Below are 21,129 nucleotides of genomic sequence, written 5' to 3'. Positions count from 1 at the left end.
TTTAAAATCAGCCATAGTTGTCTACTTGTTTACAGTTAGCCTATATAATAATAATAATAATAATAATATCATTTAACTATAATTTATTATTATTATTAAGTATTTTATCTAGTATCTATCTATCTTAGTAACCTTTTTTATAGTGTATACAGATGCTACACCAGGTTTTTTTTTTTTTTTATTACTTTATTCTGTTTTAAAAAGAACTTGCAGTAAAAAAAATAAATAAAAAAAAACATGGGTTGTCAGTAAAGAAATTACTTGACATGGCCCATTAAAGTAAAGTTGCAATTTTGGGGTAAAGTCCTACCAATTACAGGGGACAGAGATACCATTATTGCAGGTACTGCAGTTCTGTATGGTCAGCAGTGGAGGTCAACAAAAGTCTGAAAACATGAATGAATTAACATTATGCAGCTATTTTACCTGAAAATAAACAACTTTAAAATCTTTTTTGGTGGCACACATATACCATGTAATGGGGAGAACGGTGCCTCTTTCATTCACACTTGGCGCCCTGAACGCCTGCGAGAAATGCGTGATGCTTTACGGCCTTACGTTAAACACCACCAATGATGGGTCATCAACTAAGAGGCAAGTTTGGTATTTTTTAATACACGTCCAACCTGTTCCACACTCACACGAGTGATATATGACAGCTACAGTAGCTTGGAAAATAACTGTTCTTAAACCGCTGCTAACTGTAGCTGCGATCAGCAGTCTGTGGTTACTTTAATCCAAAGGCTTTCTGCCCACAAGGAAATGTAAATCAATCAAACAAGTTGAGGTAGAGTAGTCCTGGTTGGAGCCGGTGGTGAAACTGTAGGGGTACCAAGTTGTAAAAAAAAAAATACCAATTCTTACATAATGTTGCTTTAATAAAACTTTTACTAGGTTTTCATAATAATGCCCTCACGAACAGGCACACTGTCCAAAACAAATCAGATCATACATAGTGATATTAAAGAAATGTAATTTTATAAATACTCCTTTGCCATTCCTTTAAAAATAATTGAATATGCTTAATGTTTAATAGAATATAATTTGGCCTTTGGTTATTCTGAACAGACCTCTGCTCAGGTTGAAAGTGGACAGAATTACAGTGCAAAAATATGTGAATCCATGTACTAATAAGAATTATCAAGGTGCAATTTGTCCCACCCTAACAGGGTCTAGGGTTAGGGGAGATCTGTGTTTCAGCCTTGAAGTCTTTGAATGAGTCTGGGGTCACAGATCGATGAATATTTCAATATACAGTCAAGCCCGAAATTATTTATACCCCTGGCAAATTTTGCCTTAAAGTTACTTTTAGTCAACCAGCAAGTTTTTTCTTGATTGGAAATGACACAGGCGTCTCCCAGAAGATAAGACGATGTACAAGAGGCATCATTGTGGGGAGAAAAAAATAATTCTTAGCTTTTATTTACATTTGAACAAAAAGTGGCATGTCCAAAATTATTCATACCCTTCTCAATAGTCAATAAAAAAGCCTTTATTGGCTATTACAGCAATCAAAGGCTTCCTATAATTGCTGACCAGCTTTTTGAATGTCTCCACTGGTATTTTTGCCCATTCATCTTTAGCCAAGAGCTCCAACTCTTTCAGGTTGGAGGGTCTCCTTGCCATCACCCTGATCTTTAGCTCCCTCCACAGATTCTCAATTGGATTCAAGTCAGGACTCTGGCTGGGCCACTGCAAAACATTTATGTTTTTGTCCGCTAACCATTTCTTCACCACTTTCGCTGTGTGTTTTGGGTCGTTGTTGTGCTGAAATGTCCACTGGTGCCCCAAGGCCAAGTTTCTCTGCAGACTGCCTGATGTTGTTGTGGAGCATCTTGATGTATTGCTCTTTTTTCATGGTGCCGTTTACTGTGATTAGGTTCCCATGTCCATTGGCTGAAAAACACCGCCAAAGCATTAGGTTCCCACCACCATGTTTGTCAGTGGGGATGGTGTTCTTAGGGTTGAAGGCTTCTCCTTTTTTACGCCAAATGAAGGATACATCATTGTGGCCAAACAATTCAATTTTTGTTTCATCTGACCATAAAACAGAAGAACTCAGAAAACTTCTTCTTTGTCCAGATGAGCATGTGGAGAAGTGGCGTCCTCCTTGGTCTGCGTCCGTGGAACCCAGCAGTGTGCAGTGTCCGTTGGACTGTCTGCCTTGAGACATTGCCTCCAGCAGAGCCCAGATTCACCAGGATGGCCTTAGTGGTGATCTTTTTCACCTCTCTCACTATCCTCCTGGCCAGCACAGGTGTCACTTTTGGCTTCCGACCAAGTCCTCTGAGATTTCCCACAGTGCGGAACGTCTGTTATTTTTTAATAATACTTTGCACTGTAGCCACTGGAACTTGAAAACATTTAGATATGGCCTTATAGCCCTTTCCTGACTTGTGAGCAGCCACAATGCGCAGCCGCAGGTCCTCAGTGAGCTCCTTTGTCTTAGCCATTACTGTCCACAAACCAACTGCAGAGAATTGCTGTTTTTCACCTGTTGAGTTGATTAAAACTGCTGTTCCCAATGAATCAGGGTAATTAGGATGCTTTAGAACAGCTTGGACTATTTGGAATGGTATAGAACTTTGGATTTTCCCAAAGACTGTGACAGTTTGCAAAGGGTATGACTAATTTTGGCCTTCCTCATTTTTGTTCAAATGTAAATAAAGCTGAGACATTTTTTTTCCCACAATGATGCCTCTTGTACATCATCTTATTATCTTTTGGGAGAAGCCTGTGTCATTTCTGGTCAAAATAAAACTTGCTGGTTGAGTAAAAGTAACTGTAAGTCAAAATTTGCCAGGGGTATGAATAATTTCGGCCTTGACTGTGAATAAATGGCATATAAATAATAAATTATTATTGATATTATTATTACCTCAAACACCAACTGTCACACAACCTTTGCCTCCTTTAACATAAATTAAACAAATCAAAACAGTGAATGTGTAAGAAACTCATTCTAGTCTGATTTATTTCACTTCATGACTTCATTTCACTTGAGAACTAAAATAAACCCCACCAAGGCGCATATTGAATTAATTAAAAATTTGCATCTCTTGAATTTGATGGCAAATATACCAAAATGCTCCATTCAGTTTTGAACAACTATTCCAGCCACTCTGTATTTTAAATAAGAGCTAATAAATTAACATTTTTAATCAGCTGCCACTGAATGAACAAAATGGTAGTGGTCGACCGATGCTGAGAGAGACCAGGGCTGCCGACGGCCAATATATATGCTGATATCAAAACAGAAAATTCACTTCTCATCTATTCTAAAGGAAATTAAGGGGTATGTGTACAGCAGGATGCATTACAGTTATAGTAAAGGGCTCGAAACCAACTTTTTCACCACCTTCCCAGAACTCACAAGGGGAGCGCTAACGACGTTCACAGCAGCTACGCTGACGAGGCTGCCTGCAGATAGATCTAAAGACATTTTCTTTTCATCAGCCTCGTGAGCGCAGACATCTGCCAACGTTGATTACCTCAAAATGCTTGATAATGGGCCTATCGCTACAAAATGGGTAACGTTATGTATTAAGACACACCTGCGGGGCTCTTTTAATGCGGTAATGCTCGCTCAGCCTAACTGTCAGGACATAAAAAACTGGAATCTCTCCCTGCTGGTGCTCCAGCGACAGGGGCTCAGCAACATACAGACAAAGCGCTGAGAAGAGAGAAAACTATTAAATCTCCTGTGTGGGTATTGCGTAGGTGTGCAGGGCCTTTTCAAGACCATACATAATCACACTTTTTGGGATTAATCTAACTGAAGCCTGTCCAGGGTGTTAAGCATTGACCATCGCAAACATTTGTTTCAGGAGACGATACACAGCATGGACTATTTACTGATAGGTCTACCAAAAATTATAATCCATCAATACTGACTCATATTGGTTCCTTTTACCCACACATTTGACCAAACACATGTCAATGTCAACTCTTTTCTTACCTAAGAAGGAGCCTGTTTATTTTCTTAACATTTCTGTGCATAACTGCTGAGGACCTGAGCCCCTCCATAGTAGCTCTGTGATTTAAAATATTTTGTAGTATACAAAATAGTATACAAAATAAAAGACAAGCAGAAGTAGACCAACATACATGAAAAGAAAGCTATATAAGCAAATTACATCATTTCAACCTAAAGTAATCGTGATTTGGTATGTCAGACCATTTTTCTATGTGTGCTAACATATATGTGAAGTCTAATATTTTTGCCTTTTGTCAACCCAGCGTTCAGTATTTCCAAAGTCCTGTTTACACGACAGAGACTTAGATTAATCATAAAGACAGGAGTCTGGTCATGCAGACTCAGTATCATGCCTGATAATGGAGACATTATCAACAGCTTATTTGCATGTGCAGAGAACAGCTGCTTCTCATAACCCTCCAGTGTTTATAGACCTGTTCTATATAGATGGCCAGGAGAGGGCGACAGAGGGACTTAAAACAGAGCAGGTACCAAGACATTTAAAAACAGGTTTTTTTTCTTTAAAACAAATCTTTTTCGGAGGAGTATTTTTCTCTTATTCAGTTCTCTAAAGAAACTGAATAAGTTATTAATACATTTGCTTTTCCTTTAAACATTCACAGCTCACACCCGGCCATTTCCCCCTTGGTCTTCCTACTGAGCCATCTCCTCCTGACCCTCTTCTGTGTCAACATCACCCTCTATCTGCTTGTCAGGGCAAGGCTCTGAAGCCTGCTGTTCCTCCTCCAGAGTCTCCAAGTTCTGGGCTTGTTCTGCTTCCTGTTCCTCCTTCGGATCCCTGTTGTCTGGGTCACTCTTTGCTACCCCATCCTCTGTTATTTCACAGTCCCTGTCCTTCTCTTCAGCTGTCTTCAGACTGGCCGGCTGTCCACTATCCTCTGCCGGGCTGTCGAAAACCTGCTCCTTGTCCCCATTTTCTTTTGGGCTGTACAGTTCACATGGGGACAGAGCTGTCCCGAAGGCTCCCGCCTCCTCTCCAGCTGACCTCCTGTGCTGTCTCGTGGGTGGGCGCCTCTTGAATGATAGCCGCGCACGAGTCTGTGTGGAAATGATGGGTAAGAGTCAGCAGGGAATTTACATCATGTCTTTAAACAAAAAAAAAAAAAATCAAGGCAACTGAGATCTATAGGACAGCTAAGACTCTATATTCAATATCAATTAATTTGTATCATCAAATTATTCCTGGTAAGTGTCCAAGTCTAATCAGCACATGCGTGAGAGCACTGCACAAAATGGTACCTAGAGACTCTTAACTAGGCTAAGGGGATTAAATCTTCAATCCCCCCTCCAGCAGATCTCATGCACTACATCTTGCTCCAGCTTATCCAAGGCCTGCTTAAACAGAAGATGCAGAACACCCACTGAGAAAACACGTCAACGGGGACGTTGACCATGTGCCTGGCTGTGACGTCACAGCTCACTCAGCAAATAGCATGAGAAACACTTCAGGGTCCTCAATGTGACAGCGGCTCATGTTTGTCATTTAATGACTCAGAACTCAGAAGCCCACACAAATATATGAAGAGTATGAGCTAGGCTTTTTGTCACTCTGAAAGTCACGGTCTTCAACATGATTACAGTAATACGGCAAAACTAATCCAATTGCATTATAAGGAGATGTAACAAATAGATCTATTTGTCCATGCTAATGTGCAGCTTTGCACGGGTCCAAATGTTTACCTTGTTGAAGCTCGGCAGCGGGGTGCCTTCAGGAGGGTTACTGAAGCTGACGCCATCCTCTTCTTCACTCGACTGATGTGAGGGCCGCAAGGTGGGGCTCAGGGGGCTCACCGGGCTGCAGGGTGTGGTGGGGGACAACAGTGCCGGCTGGAGCTTCGCCTCAGGACTCTTGGGTGAAGGCAGCAGAGCAGTGGGTGACAAAGCAAGATTGGCCTGCAGGGGGAAGGAAGATCCTGAAGCCTGGACACTATAATCTCTTTAGTGCATTGTCTTTAAACAAAACTTTATTAATTAATCAACCTATGATCGTGTCAGAGAGTGAGCCAGGTGAAATTCAACATGAGAGTCATTCATAATGAAATATAAGTAAGTGTGGAAAAGATAGTAAAAAGATAGATAGAAGAACAGCGGCATTACTTATATAAAATATAAAGGTGTATATAGATAAAAAGTAAAAACTAAGAAGCGATCGTTTGTCTAGTCACAAAGCAGTTTGTAAAATGTTTAAAAAATGACATTTAAAGGGTGTGATGATAAGTATTACAGAGGTAAAGACTTTGAAAGCTCACCTGCTAGAAGTACATAATGACATTTTTAAGAACAACACCTGTCATATCACTCTGACATCTGAAGTACATAAAATCTCAAGCCACTGTTCAGGTTCAGAGGAGAGTATCCTACCTGCACTGGGGAGAAGAGGAAGAGGGAGAAGCGGCAGCCCTTTTGTCCCATGGCTGCCCACCGTGTGAACTGCTATCTAAAGGAACGGTGGTGACAAGCCGAGCCTCATCTAGAGCCTAGGTGGCCCATGATCCCATTAGATCATTAATCTGAGCCGATTGTGGCATCAGGGACAAGCCCTTCCCCTTTTTCTCAGCATGCAAGCAGCTCAGGCACCAGTGTCAACTGAACAGTGGGTGGCAGTGATGCTTTAAATATTTTCTTATAGTCTCCTAACTATACAGACTCCTGACAACTTCCGCCCGTACACTACATCCTACAATAACACATCATTGGTGAGCTAGTACTTATTTTGTTTCCTATTTCCCTTACAAAACATTCAAATGTTGCAAGGTGCATTTACCTGAAGTTTCTCAATGATAGGGGAGTTCTTCATCTTGATTTTAAAAGGATTTGGAGAGACAACTGTTTTCTGCAAAAGAACACAGCCAAACTGGAGTTAATGAAAAGACAAATTAACAAAATGATCACAACCCCTCATTTGAAACATGGAAAGCTAATACTGGCATTTTGTGTATATATACTGTCATTATACAGCAGAGTGATGATGGTGATATAAGCCCATGTTCCGGTAAGTATTCGATTAATATACATACAATATACGTATATTAAATAGTGTTTAATAAATAAAACAACTTACAAATAACATTTTGTTGTACATGCTTCTGATTTATGCATTTTTGCACTTTTGTCGCGCTTGGTGCTTTCAACATTTTAACATAACGCAAATAAAAGTTTGTGTGGTTAGTGAAGTAATTTCACTGGAAGAAAAAACAGCAGAAAAACATAACTTTTCCAATGTTTTAGGACGAAGAAGAAACACATAAACGGCCGATTTGGCAACAGTGCACTGTGTACTGTGTTGAAATTGTGAGGTTGCAATGAAAACGTACAGTAAACAAATCCAAGTCTGTTTTCAGGAGACCACCTTTGTATATCAAAAAGACTTGATTTGTAGCACATGGGTTAGTAGAGGAACAAAATAACTTACATCTGATTCTTCGTTATCATCTTTTGGATTTTGCAACTTTAGGGAACATGGAGGTCGTCTTCGAAATCGTAACTACAAACAGAAATGAGGAGAAATTGCAAATATAATCACAAGCTATATGCAGTGATGTACTCCTACGGAGCTAACCACACGGTTTTGTATATTTTTTTATGGATACAGTAATATATAAATGAAATACCTCATCATTTGAGGTGGGCATTGGTAGAATATGACCTTTGAACCTTCCAGCCAGCTCAGCCACAGATGGCTTGGATGGAGAATCCTCCTGGAAAAGAAAGACAAACATACAGTATGTGATATATTGCTTGCATCTTAAAATTCAGTAATTCTTCCCATGAGTTGAGGGCATTGCTGGTTAAGACGCTATATGGGAAATATAAGAGTGTACCAGATAAACACATTTTCTTTGAAGGATTTTTTGCATGCCCTTGCTTTTTTCACTTCCTACTAACTGCCACAGCGCATCCATTCAAAGTGGAAATACAGCTTGAGGTCTGAGCACTATCAGAACCCCTGCTCAAATAGATTAGAAAACATTAATGCCCTACATGAGGCCAATGGTTGTATTTATAATGACTATTTAAATCTCATACAACTAAGGCATACAACTGATTTGACTTGGACAAGCTTGCTTTTGCCCTTGCATATTAAATGTGCATCTTCATTTAGATGATGAGATTTGAACATTTACAAATATATAAATAGCATTGGACCACAATTCAGTCACAGCAAGCCAAACAATTTTGTATAAATGTGTTACTAACAACACATTTTTGATCCTGTTGATCTGATCTGATAAGTTGTTTGTTTGTTTGTTATAACTTTGAAACAGAATGTCAATTTTAATGAATTCTAAGATATATGCATGGCAGGCCTTTGCCCTGTTTAATGAGGCACTAAAACTGAATGATGTTATTTAGGGCAGTGACTTGCTGAACAAAGACGGCTAAAAGAAAAATACATTCTCATTAAGCATGGCTTCTGCTGAGAGCCATTCCGCAGCTGAGCGAGGAGATGTTCTAAGATAAAGAACATGTTTCAGTTCCCTCTTCTCAACAGGAAAAGGCAGACGGATTGAGAAACACAGCAAAACCCTGACTCCATCAGTGTCTTGGGTTCAGCGCTGAACAAACTCATCTCTTCCCCTTTGAAAGCATATTTTGTGGGTTAGGACGCAGGAAGTGAGCCCCTCTCTCCACAGCTGTTCAACATCAGCAGCAGCCTGTGACAGGAGGGACCTGTCCTTGCTGCCTCACACTGTTATCACTGCTTGGCTCCTTTACTTGCAGTCTCTCCCACTATTCCCAAGCTGATTGCTAAACTTCCCTCCTCCACGCTCCCTTTTGATGACCATTAACTCACTCCACATATCTGTGCCGTAAGTGATAAGTTGGCTGATGGCTGCGGGCTGGAATGTGCACAAACGTAAGCCTTGAAAACAACACTCCAGTATTATTTTGTTTGTGCAGGTTCTAGTCATTTTTGCGCCATGCATTCGGGCTGTGCATGGGCCGAGACATTTGTTTACATCATGACGGCTGCCTGAGCTCCAGGGTCACCATTTAATGATTTGCATTGTACAGTCAGTGCTTGTGGTTCTCCGCCCTTTCTCTTTCTGGCTTTCATACTACATCTCATTTCCATCCTACTTTTATTAACCACTAAAAAGCTAATGCCTCTCCTCGCAGCTGCCAATTCTGTCACATTTCCTGGGTGTGCACACTCGCTCTCTGCACAGTTTGAGCCGTGGCCCATGGAAACATGGATCTCCCAAGCTTCACAGATACACACATTCCACAATTTAATCACCCGCTTTATTTTCCTTTTTCCCCTTGTTCTCAACATGACCTCACCACCTTGCTGCCTCCACCCAAATGTATTACAGCATCAGCTAGCCCCGAAGTGCCTCTGCTTACGCTTCTCTGTGCCGTCTATGTGTCCTAATCCACATCCCAACCCTTTTCCTGAGTTCTCTCTTCTCATCCGTGATAAATAGTAATCATCAGGGACCACCCACTCTCCACACCATTATTTTGTAACCTCTAATTGTTTAACTCTTTCCTGTCCTTCAAAAACAAATGCCTCCATCGGAGCGCCATACTAGTCACAACAGCACAGGCAAAGGAAGTGGGGCTTTGTTTGTTTAAATTGCTGCTCAGATGTTTTGGGTGAAAAAAAAATCAAGGTTTCAGTTTTTCTATCTTCTTTCTAACTGCTTATGAAACAGTCTCAATTTAATACTGACGCCTCTACATAGAACAAACAAGACTATTTCTATGTAGTTATTCACGCTATGGTTGCAGAGTGGCACCGGGTCGGATTCAGTCGGATTCCCCTCAAAATCAGACAAACAGGGGCCACCAGAATGAACACAAAGTTCCTTATAGCGGCTTTACAGTAAATGACGGGAGGAATGTCTATCAGCCCCCAAAAACACCACAGCACGTTTACTCATAAGGTTGGGAATGGAATTTGGTCATGTACAACAAAGATTATATTTTCCATATTTTGATTATTCAGTTACTTAAATAAAACGTGAGCACTGATTTGAAAAAGCTTTAACAGCATTAACTATTCAACAACTTTCTGGTTTTAGTCATTTTTGGTCATTTCAGATTCATTAATATCCTTCCATGCGTCTTTTCACAGCGAGAGCTTATCTTTAATGAGCTTCTTAATGTAGAATGAAAATAATGTCAATGCGTATACCTCCCTGACTTAAAATACGTACTTTGCATACAGTATATAAGGTGACAGATTCAGTTTTATTCATGTTTATAGTCAAATTATGGAGGAATACAAAGAATGTATTGGCAGCTGGTTATCAGTTTTGCACATGGTTAACTCAGCTGGGGCCCCTAAGCTCTGTGGAAGAGTGGGAAACTTTGGTTCACTGCAGGGGAGAGAAAGTCAAACTCTATTTCTGGGGCTCTTGGCCTGGGAAAAAGCCCCAAGAGCTGTGTAGGCAGCCTGGATCACAGCTCTGCTCTGTAACCCCTCAGCTCCTAAGAGAGAGCGTCCCTGGATATGCAAGACCACATCTGAAACATACTGTGATCTAGCATACAGAGCAATTGAGCATGTCTAAACAAGGAAACGATGAAAAAAAGCTTCTTAAAGCAGCGCCTTACACATGTGATTAAGGTTTTTCCTAAAACGGGCCTGGGTCGACACTAAAAAAGAAACATGCTATTTCTGAACCCTGACTTCCGTGGAAACTCCTTTAGATGTTGCTTTACAGTTACACATACAGCAAAGACTTAACACGCTATTGTCAAAAACAAAAAAAACAAAGAAATCTATTTATGCTTGTAGAAAAACTAGCATACCAGGGAACAGTGGTAGTAGAGGAAAGTTAAGTGTCATAAATAAAATAATTTACATGTTTGAATCTTTAGGCCAGTTGGCAAAATATGGCAGGGTCCCCCAAAACTCAAAGAGCTTCTGTACAGAAGGTGCCATGGGCAGTCTGCAGCACACTGTTCGCACTTGAGTATAACATTAATACTGCTGAGTGGCAAACAATCCTGTATTGCAGTTGTCTGTCTTGTTTTTTGAATGTTTTAAGCTTTGGATTCTAACACAAAACTCAAAAATGTCACGTAAGTCAGTTCTGTTACTGTAACTTAAATTTGATAGATAGTTCATTGTTTACTCCCAAGAAGGCAAAATTAGTAGGGTAATGTACTGAAAAGCTAAAACTGTTTGTTACTTGCCATATGACTTGAACAGGAAATGACAGTTGCAGCCATATGCTTAGGTTGGAGCAGAAAGGCACTGCATATAGATATACAGATAACAGTCAAATGAATAGTTCTCGGTCAAAATTAGCCCTTATTGTGATATACACATTGAAATTATGAACTGGATATCTAGAAATTCAGCTGAAAAACATTTATATAAAGAAACCTAATTGGCTAATCCAGTAAGATAATGCAACTAGCTGTGTGTAGCATGCCTCTTTCCCACCTTAGTCACTAGAATAATGCTAATATAGTCACATTAGAAATATCTCTAAATGCCTGACAAATCAAGTTACTTCATCACAGTGATTCACCAATGTTTCAAACCACAATACTACCATAACGCAGTCCTGCTCATTAAATATCAACACTGCCCACAACGACCTTACACGACAAGAAATATAAAATTGATCGATTATTTGAAATGTGCAGACAACATATGGTATATATCACCATATCACTCAGCCCTACTGAATAGTAATGCTGTAATCAGCTGTTTTGAGCCATTGTTGCTAAAAGCAGATCTTAAATGAACTTCAATACAGCACCGACCACATGACCACACCTAAAAACCTTCTATGAAATACTGTGGTTTTCAGTGTAAAAGTGAAGTGGAGCGTTGCAGTAAAAGTGTGTGCATTCTCAGTGAGCTGTGTTTGGATAAGTAAAGGTTAATCCCAACCAGCGCCTTAATTTCCAGGCTGTGGATGGAGACACGAGGTTTACTGTATGACCGGCAGATGTGGAAAGAGAACACAGAGACAAACAGATCACACAAAGCATGCTATTGTCTGTTCCTGTGATTCCTATTTCCAGAGGCAGGGGAGAAGAAGCACATGATATTAGTCTCAGTAAATCCTAACATATCTGCTTGATACAACAGTCAAAGAGCAACAGGCCATGTAATCTACCACGGAGCTGATAAAGATGATGTCTAAAGAGGATCTTTAACCCCTCTCTAAATGACTCCGCTTTTACTCTCAATCCTCATAAGCTCACGCTGGTGAGCCCCACACACTGCAAATCTCTGAAAGTGAAGATAAATAAAGTACACCAAAGCACAGCTGTTCAGCGAGATCTTGTTCAATAAGCTCACCAAGCGTAATAGCTTCAGTTTGAGTCTGCAGACTTTGTTTTCACAAGTCAGCATGTTCTGCCACGGGGAAAACCACCACAGTGAGCAGCTCCCTTCTGCCTACACTTGTTAAGTGGTAAAAGAGCAGACAGGCACCTTCTCACTCACTGCCTTTCCAGGAAAACATGATGTGTTTTTGGACCGGACCTCATCTGAATATGTCGCTTTTCCACTGCCCTCACTGGCACTGTGTTTGTGTTTTCACTTGAGTTGTGTGTGTAGAAGTACACTAGAAAAGCCCTCAATTAGAGAACACACTCATCATCGAGCCATTGCTGCCCCGTCTCAAGGGAAATGGGTGGTTCTGCAGACACAGACTTGTACTGTAGGGTGTGGAAACGAATATGAAATAAAACAATAAGCATCCAGGGTGAAGGAAAATAAATCCAGATGACCTGAGAACAGAAAGCTGCTGATAAAGTTATATGTCCCAAGAAAGACCACATGACCAAAATATGTTTTCCTTTAATGTGATGAATGCAACTACAAGCGAGTCAAGATCCCAAGAGGCTTTTGAGATATGTTTAACTGCAATTCGACTGGCAAATTCTGAAGATATGAGAACAGATGACAGAGCCAGGCCTGTTCGTGGAATGCACCGTGATATTTCAATATGATAACTGCTGCGGCCTGCTTAAGATAATCTAAACTGCTGTCCAATGAGAAGGCAGGGCAATGGAGAGTGAAGGAGTAAGAGAAGATATAAAAAAATGTAAACAGCTCACTGCAGACAGCACTTCCTCCAAATGTTTGAGCCTAAGCAAGAAAACTTTGATATAAGCATCTGTTGGGGATTCTACATGGTGTTCTGGTATTCTCATCCACTCTGATCCAGCAATCACGACTACAAAAACCATCTGGACAGTGGATCAAATAGTTGACGTGGAGGCTGGGAAGCACAGACATGGGATGACTTCACTCAGTGAAGTCCTCCACCTTCCCCACTACAACGTTGTGTAGTTCCTGCAGAGATCCAGCGCCACAGGGTTTGGCATCCATTCATCCATGGCAGACTTGGGATGTTGCATACTTTAGGATCAAATAGTCTGCTGCATTATGGGAATAAGGAGTGACTTGTTTGGAAGGTGTTCACACAATGGGCGATGGAGTGCCATTGTGTGGTGGAAAGTTTACTCACTTTAAACCTACTAGTAGTTTTAATTGGTTATGAAACAGTCTCAATTTAATACTGATGACAGCTAGAAAACTGACTTTAATGTCTGCCACCGGGTCTGATTTGGTTGGATTCCCCTTGAAAGATTTTTACATTTTTCCTAATCTATCATATACCCGATCCTTCCAAAAGATTGATGAGTTTTTAACTTGCTGAAACTTGCAGCGTGCACCTGCCTTCAAAGCTAAAAATCTCCATATTTCTTCCATTATTTTCTTGCATTGCTATTGTAATAGTAGATTATTTATAACAGATTAAGGAATCAGTTATATTCTTAATCTATATTAGGTTGTGACAAATCAAAACAGCTGCCTTTAGTAAAAAACAAAGACTGGCACTTTCAATGTGCAAGCAGCTTGCAGCACTTATTGTGTTTGCACTCCTTTCTGCCAAAAAAGGAAATAAAGAGCATGGCTGGACGCCAAATTCAGAAGAGGGTTGTCGAGGAGGTGCAGTCAGTATGGGTTAACTGTTCTGCAGGGAGATTTGGAATTAAGTTATAAAGTCATGATGATATTGTTTTTTTGGAGTCTCCACTTCCTCTGCCTGCCTCACTGTTCTCAAAACCAGTCTGCACGTATCTCACATTTGTAGACATTATACTGACTATCATCTGCAGATGTCTGAGACAGCTTAAAGCATGACTAAGGCTACCTCTCCAGCGTGTTCAGACCCTGTGAGCTTTGATGGCAGTAAAATGCCACCTGAAGTTGGTTCTGACATGTCTCAGATCTCAAACACTCGTCTGGTACACCTAAAGTTGGACAGAGGTTGCGTACTGTGGACAGCTGAAATCACCATCAAGGAATTCTCTCAGTCTACATGTTTCCGTTCATGACATAACTTCCTTGAAAGCCAAACGCATGTGTGTTTTTCTATAACAGATCACTGTGTCCTCCTGGCTATCTTTTATGTAGTTCCCACCCCAGCTATCTCTCTGCCTCATGCACTGCTCCAGACTGAAACTGAGAGGGGCAGGACCTCATCCCTGATAGCAGGAGTCAGAGAAAAACACACTTCATGTATAGTTTGAGGGCCTATAATGGCAGCAAATACGAACAGTATTGAAGAACAGAACAACAACCACTCTGAAAATAAAAAGCAGCTAAATCAACTATGGAACTATGAGGCTTTATGAACCATTTGATCCACACAATTACTTTAAAAGAGAAGCATGGAGATGTAAATAAAAGCAACAAACCAGAGAAAAACATTTCCACATGACAACACAACCAATATGATATTTTAGTTTAACTTCAGGCACTTACACACATCTTCAGCAGAGAATTGAAACGATCCGGTCAGAAAGTCTGCGCACACTGCACTTTCCAAAAACAATGACCTGCTTATTTCGTTTAAGCAAATATATGTTCTGGTTGTACTAGGCTGCTAAAAATGTTCCAGCTGATACCATCATTACCCTCAGGGTACCCAACGTTGCGGAACCAGATTAAAGTTAGTTGAGTTTTCATTTCTTTACATTGTCTTTACATTCAATTCTGTCAACCACAACACATTGTGTGCATCCGTCAGGCCCGACAAACACATTTTCTACCTTATGAAACATTTGCAAAGCCATATTTTGAAGTTTCTGAAATGTGCATTGTTTACATTGCACATTTTGCGACACATCACAGCTGCTAACTGTCGATACGCAACAGAAATGGGGGCCACAAGAAGTTTTAGCTGCTTTTATGATGATTATAATTTATTATTACTTATTCACATGGTAGTCAACAGTCAGTTTTCCCCTTTAATTAGTACTTTCAACTCTGGCAGACTGCATTGCCGAAAAAAAATACGAGGATTCTCCAAAAACTATACGCACTTCCTGCTCTTTGGTTCTGTTTTCCAACCAATTTTGACATTTTTGGCAGCGTAAGGTGGTTTTAAAAGACAACAGAGTCCAAATATATGGAAGAAGGTAAAAAAAAAATGCAAAAGAAACAATATTAGAGAGACCGATGTGGTTTGCAGGATGTTATGAAAAACCACAACAGGAAGCATCAGTAGAATCTGAGTTTTTGAAAGTCACATGAGACGCTGGTGGTTTATCCTATCATCACCATGTGCTCGTCATCCAGCTCATCTTTTCATGGCTAAGAAGCCCTTTAAACCCAGGACTACATACATTTATATATACATTTTTTTACACACTCCTCTGTGCAGTGACCAGGGAAGCAACCATAACGACAGCGTGACTTACAGAACGGGCTAAAGTTTTGTATGCACTCCTTGATGCTGATGCTTTACATTCCACAGTGTTTCACGGTCAGTTTGGTGTCTGTTTTATGAAGACAGAGTGAACCATTCATCCTGCACTGAAACACATACAGCTCAATATACAGCCCCAGCAAACAGCTCAGACTGCATCTGTCATATAATACCAGTGGATGCTTTTACCCTGTGTCATAATCACACAAAGCTTCAAAGGATGTTACAGAACTGTCTTTTTTTTTTGCTGCGATGCTGCTGATAATGACTGTAGTGCATGTAGTAGGTATAACACTATTTAAATGACACACTTTTGTAAAGCAAAAGGGGAAAAAACTGACTCATTAGCAAATGTCTGGCTGGTACAGACTGGGTTCCTGTGTTATTGGTCTCTTAACTTTACTATGGATTACATAATAAATGTGCACACCATATGGTTGGCAAAGCAATCCTAAAAAAACTCACTCCTCTAGCTGTGGTGTTGTTTTTCCATCAAAGGAAAACCCCCGCTCCACAACCCAACACACACATACAGTACAAATCCTCAGGTGCATGCACACTCACACCCACACACACACACAAGTGCAAAAATGTCAAGTTCGTCCACTTAATAACTTTCCAACACAGGAAACACAAAACTGAACAATTTCCATGCGTTAATCTCCCCTTAAGGCTTGCTTGGGGCAGTTGATGTAAGTTAATGTTTGCAAACATGAACAGCTCTTTCCTAAAGCTAAAAACACACAGCAGTATTTAAACTCATATGTGATGTCATCAAAGCCGGGGCAGTTTAAATTACTTTACAGACTTTAACACTTGTTTACAGATGCTTTAGGCAAAATGCAGCACGCAAAAATGAAGTCAAACAGAGGCTGCAAAAGAATATATCTGGGAGAACTGATCCATTTTGCCCAAATGAATTTCAGGAGTCAGATTGTTTGCTTATTGTTTGCAGTAAACAGGAAGTGAGCAATCAAAAAATTGAGAGCAAAGCTAAAATTTTACCCTCAACAGCAGCAATGTACCCTTGCACAACCAGCTGACAAATTTAACCTTACTCATCGTGATGTGTCAAGACTCAATAAGCATTGCTTGGATGTCACCAAAATGCCAGAAACTACACAAAGATGACTGAAAACACCTGAACCTGGTGGGCTGTCCACAGGCTTTACATCAAGTTTTAAGACTGGAAAATAACAGTGGCTTTTTCATTTTGACTGAAATCTGTCGATGAATAAATACATTTGGTGAACTCGCTGTGCTATGCTTACATTTATAAGAGTGCATTGGTTAGGTAATTGTTGCACCGACATCAGGGAGTTAAGAAGTAAACTTTCAGTCTAAATTTAAATTACAGTGCTGGTAATTGTCATCAACCTCTAAATCATTTGCTAGACTAATAGCTTGTAGTGAAAACTGAGCTTGTGAAATCTAGGCTGTGTTTGTGAGGCTTCATCCAGAAAAAGCTGGACTCCCCTATAACTGCTGAACCTGTGTGCAGGTTTTTCACATAAACAGCTTTATCTCACATAAACTCTATATTCCATATCAGATTAAAAAGAAATGTTTACCTAAAAAAGTCCCCCCTCTATCTTTTTTAACATTCTTTCATCTTTTCCAGATCTGGGGGGCAGAGGCCTCTCAATTTTGGCTACACGGAAAGAGGAATAAGGTCTTAAATCCAAGCTGAACTGGCCTAAAGCACATCCGAGTCTTAAAGTTGAGCGGTGTAAGAAGTTTTGTGGTAGATTACTAATGTGCTCCCTCACGTGCTGTGGGGAAAAAAATGGGTGTTTCTCTTCCTATTCGCCACATGACATGAAATACTTGCAAATGATGTTAAAAGTATGAGGGAACAGCTTGTTTTGCAGGGAGGAGGCCACAAACCTGCGAGCAAACCCTGCAGGAAAAACCCATGTGTGGAAGGACTTGGACAGACCTCCTGTACCATAAAGAAACACCCTTTTTTTCTAGCTTCAGTGAAAGTGGGTAAAGGACTGTTTGGCCTTTGAGAGGAGAAAGCATGGCTTGTCAGCTAAAGTGCAGGATGGGTGGAGATTGCTGATAATCTGAAAAATCTGACTTAAACGCAATAAACGCAGACTTCCAGAGGGGAGAAAATTGACTAATGGTATTTACTCCACACATTTATCGCAGTGCACAAACTATGGCTCATGACAGATGTTCTGTCAGCTCCATTTCCTTCCTCTGACACCATGGTTACTTGCTATGAAGTCGTTACTGCAAATCTACTTTAAAAAAATATCAGCCTGAAGCTCAAATATACTGAGCCAAAGATGTGCAGAATCCTGCTGCTTCTGATGAATCCACATGTAGAGGTGTGTGTGTGTGTGTGTGTGTGTGTGTGTGTGTGTGCTTGTTAATAACAGAACAACAACACCCTCAGGAAAGAGAAGTACATTTTTTAAAATTACATCATACAAACAGCATGTGCAACCAGTCTATTATACCACACACATAATATATAAAATAGATCACTTGTCATTAATAAAACATTACTTTTCTATTAGTATCAATTCATATTCATACTGTATCATATATAATATCAAAGTTTAGATGTAAATACTGTACAGATCATTGGGAACTCTTATTGTAGCCAACCCAACTACATGTGCACATAATACTTGATAGGTGTATTGATACATGCAATATTGTTATTTGTTAAATGGTTGCACTGACAGGTTCAAGTCCCTCCAGAAATATCACAGTAATAAGACCATTAAAATGCTATAAAGTCTCTCACTGGGCTCCTATGATGTAATACTTTAATTTCAAACACAAACCACACTAAACGTTAAAAAAACATCTGCTCAAGTTGCCTAAAAGTACAAGCTGCGACAGAAAACTACGCTCAGTCATATAGTTGTTACCTCCATCCTGGGGAATGCGCCAGAGATCGTCCCCCTCCTGCTTTTTTTCTCTGTTTTTCGGCCTCTGGGAGCAAACTGCGTGCTGGTTGTGAGGAGACTGAGGAGCGCAGCGCGGACAGAGAGCAGCTCTGTGTTTATATCTGGAGCCAAGTCAGCCTCATGGAGGAGAAGGAGGAGTGGATAACTTTTACGCGCAGTTGGCTCTTTCAGCGCTGTCAACTCAGCCAGCTGAGATAAAAATACTACTTCTGCTGAAGACTTTCAAAATAAAATTTGGAGAACTGATGCTGGAGGCATAGCAGAGAAAATCTGATGGTTACACTGAATTATTAAACATCTGGGGATACATACAAATGTATTTTTTCTCCTGTAGGTTGGTAGGTTCAACAGATGCAAGCTGGACATTTACTGCGGGTGCAACCCAACACTCAAAGTGTAGAGCATCTACAACCAATGTAAATATAATCAGATTTTATTTTATTAGGATCCCCATTGGCTGATGCAGATCATCCTGGGAATGTCTTCCTTATGGGATTTAGCTGTTAGTGTTTCAACATTGGATGGATACAGTGACAGTGCATACACTTACTAAGTTATATTATTGCTAGTGGCCATATGGGGCTTTAATGCTCATTGACCAGAAAACATAATTGCATGAACATAGACAAATGTGTAGTTCTCACATTCTTATCAGTAGTCTGGCTGAAATGCAAAACTTACAAAAGGCCTACCAGTGGGGAAAAAACATGTTATCTATCAAATCATTTACAAAACGCCTGAAATAAATGTGCTAATCAAGCAATGCTGCAGGCCTGCTTTCTATGAGCCGAAACCTTTAAGCATGTTTTACTCCTTGCCTCAAACAAATGAGTTAAGTCACCACCTCTTTTGCCTTTCTGGCTGATAGAAAACACCTGCCGTGACATCAGTGATTGGAATGTGGCCAGATGAGAGCAACCTTTTAAAAGTTTCAATCCACAGAAATGCACTTTTCTTCCCAGTGTAAGTTGTGGCATAAACTCTTCTCTATTTACCCTTTTAACCTTCAAATATACTTTCACCTGTAAAATATATACGATACGGCTTGAATTCATCTCCATGTTTATAAAGTTGTATACTTTTATTTTGAAGGCGGTGTTTTTTTCACATCTGGTCTTGACTCAGCTGTATGAGGTGGGGCATCACCAATTACAACACTGTGTATAATTGTCTATACAATTTAGCTGCTCTTCCACCCAGAGTATGTCTACACTGATGAACTATATCTTTAATAATTCTATAGGCACAGGTGTGCCTGCGGTACCTAATAATTAAAGATTATCGCACTACATTTTTCATATTCTATAATATCATTATAACCATCCTACAATTCCTGCAGGGTCTCTAAAAAACGTAAATTTAGAAAAATTAGATTAACTTAGGTACATATCAACATCTACATCAAGTATAATTTAAAGTAACAAAAAATCCAAATGCAAAAGTGGAAAAATTGAGTGCATATCGGAGTATTTAGGGTGGATATATAAAGGCTGGATAATGAATTGCACTTCACACATGGACCATAGGTTGCAGGTTTTTTATTAGGTCTAGGCCTTGATGTGCATGTGTGAAATGCCTGCATTTGAAGTCTCACCTCCTCCTGTAACTACTTTATTATGTGCAGGAGCACTTCAAGAGTTTGCTTTCATATTTCTGAATGTGTGTTCTCTTCCGAATGTACTGCAGTTTGCATGTTTAAGTTCAGGGCACTCACAGCTGGCAAGCATGCATGCACATATTACTGTTTGCTTTTTAGTCAATTAGTCTCATTCTGAGTCTTCCTTTGAGTGAGGCTAAAAGTTCTGGGAGTAACTCTGCTGTCCTGCTTGGAGCCAGGAGAAATGAGAGTCAGTCACTCAAGTGGTTTGTGGCGTTGGAATGTAGAGAAGCCATCTAATGGATTGGTTTCTAACTCACCAACAACACACCACACAACTGCAGGAAAGGCTGTTTCTCCTGCTGATATATTGACCACACACTATTCCTCACATTATCTTAGGCCACAGCCCTGGTGGAGAGAGATAACAGTACTATTATATAGTTATATTTGCTCAGTTTGATAAATGAACTGCTGAATCTGTTCACATGAAAAATATCATCAGAAATAGTAATTTCACACCATTTACATCCAGTGCCTGAAGTTGATACTCACCAGTGCTCCAGTATTCATTACCGACACTTCTGATTATTATCTACAGAGTTACCCTTACTTCTTATTGCAATGCGTTACTTCTGGTGAAAGGTCACCAAGGTCTGAGCCTCAGTATTTTTTCCAGGAGGTACACAATAAAAGTCTTGAAATAATTGCCCAAAAATAACTTTTATGCTTTGATGCATGCCCCCAAACCCCTCTGGCAGATTACATTTTTGGACCTGGGTGTTTCTAAAGCCCTGCATACAGCAGTGCTGGAGATGTACCCCTAAATGTACGCACAACTGTGTCTCTGTGAAAACACATAGCTAGTTTAATGCTAAGAAAACAGCACTGAAAATGGCAAAAGAA

At 40.1% G+C, this 21,129-nt stretch overlaps 1 protein-coding gene across 2 annotated transcripts; it reads right to left on the bottom strand.

The window, feature by feature from the left end:
• Nucleotides 1-857: 857 nt before the first annotated feature.
• zgc:153184 (uncharacterized protein LOC751652 homolog) lies at nucleotides 858-18,764 on the bottom strand. 2 transcript variants are annotated; one of them, XM_051396906.1, is made up of 6 exons: nucleotides 18,588-18,764; nucleotides 7,609-7,695; nucleotides 7,410-7,481; nucleotides 6,762-6,830; nucleotides 5,678-5,890; nucleotides 858-5,035 (listed from the first exon to the last, which is right to left on the bottom strand). In XM_051396906.1, the coding sequence occupies exons 1-6, from the start codon at nucleotides 18,591-18,593 to the stop codon at nucleotides 4,631-4,633; spliced, it is 852 nt and encodes a 283-aa protein (XP_051252866.1). In that variant the 5' UTR covers nucleotides 18,594-18,764; the 3' UTR covers nucleotides 858-4,630. The 2 variants fall into 2 exon arrangements, with proteins under 2 accessions (XP_051252866.1, XP_051252865.1); XM_051396905.1 differs by lacking the exon at nucleotides 18,588-18,764 and having other exon boundaries at nucleotides 7,609-7,731.
• Between the last annotated feature and the right edge of the window lie 2,365 nt (nucleotides 18,765-21,129).

The sequence above is a fragment of the Dicentrarchus labrax genome, unplaced genomic scaffold (genome assembly GCF_905237075.1).
Source record: "Dicentrarchus labrax unplaced genomic scaffold, dlabrax2021, whole genome shotgun sequence".
NCBI classification, from domain to species: domain Eukaryota; kingdom Metazoa; phylum Chordata; class Actinopteri; family Moronidae; genus Dicentrarchus; species Dicentrarchus labrax.
This window is presented reverse-complemented; position numbering and strand designations above follow the sequence as displayed.

Bases quoted from the DNA above. Each gene is read 5' to 3' on its own strand.
- zgc:153184 (XM_051396905.1), bottom strand. From the start codon at position 7,716: ATGTTTGTCTTTCTTTTCCAGGAGGATTCTCCATCCAAGCCATCTGTG. The intron at 6,831-7,409 runs GTAAGTTATTTT...GTTCTTTTGCAG, and splicing joins ATGATAACGAAGAATCAGAT to AAAACAGTTGTCTCTCCAAA. The intron at 5,036-5,677 runs GTAAACATTTGG...ATTTCCACACAG, and splicing joins CGCTGCCGAGCTTCAACAAG to ACTCGTGCGCGGCTATCATT.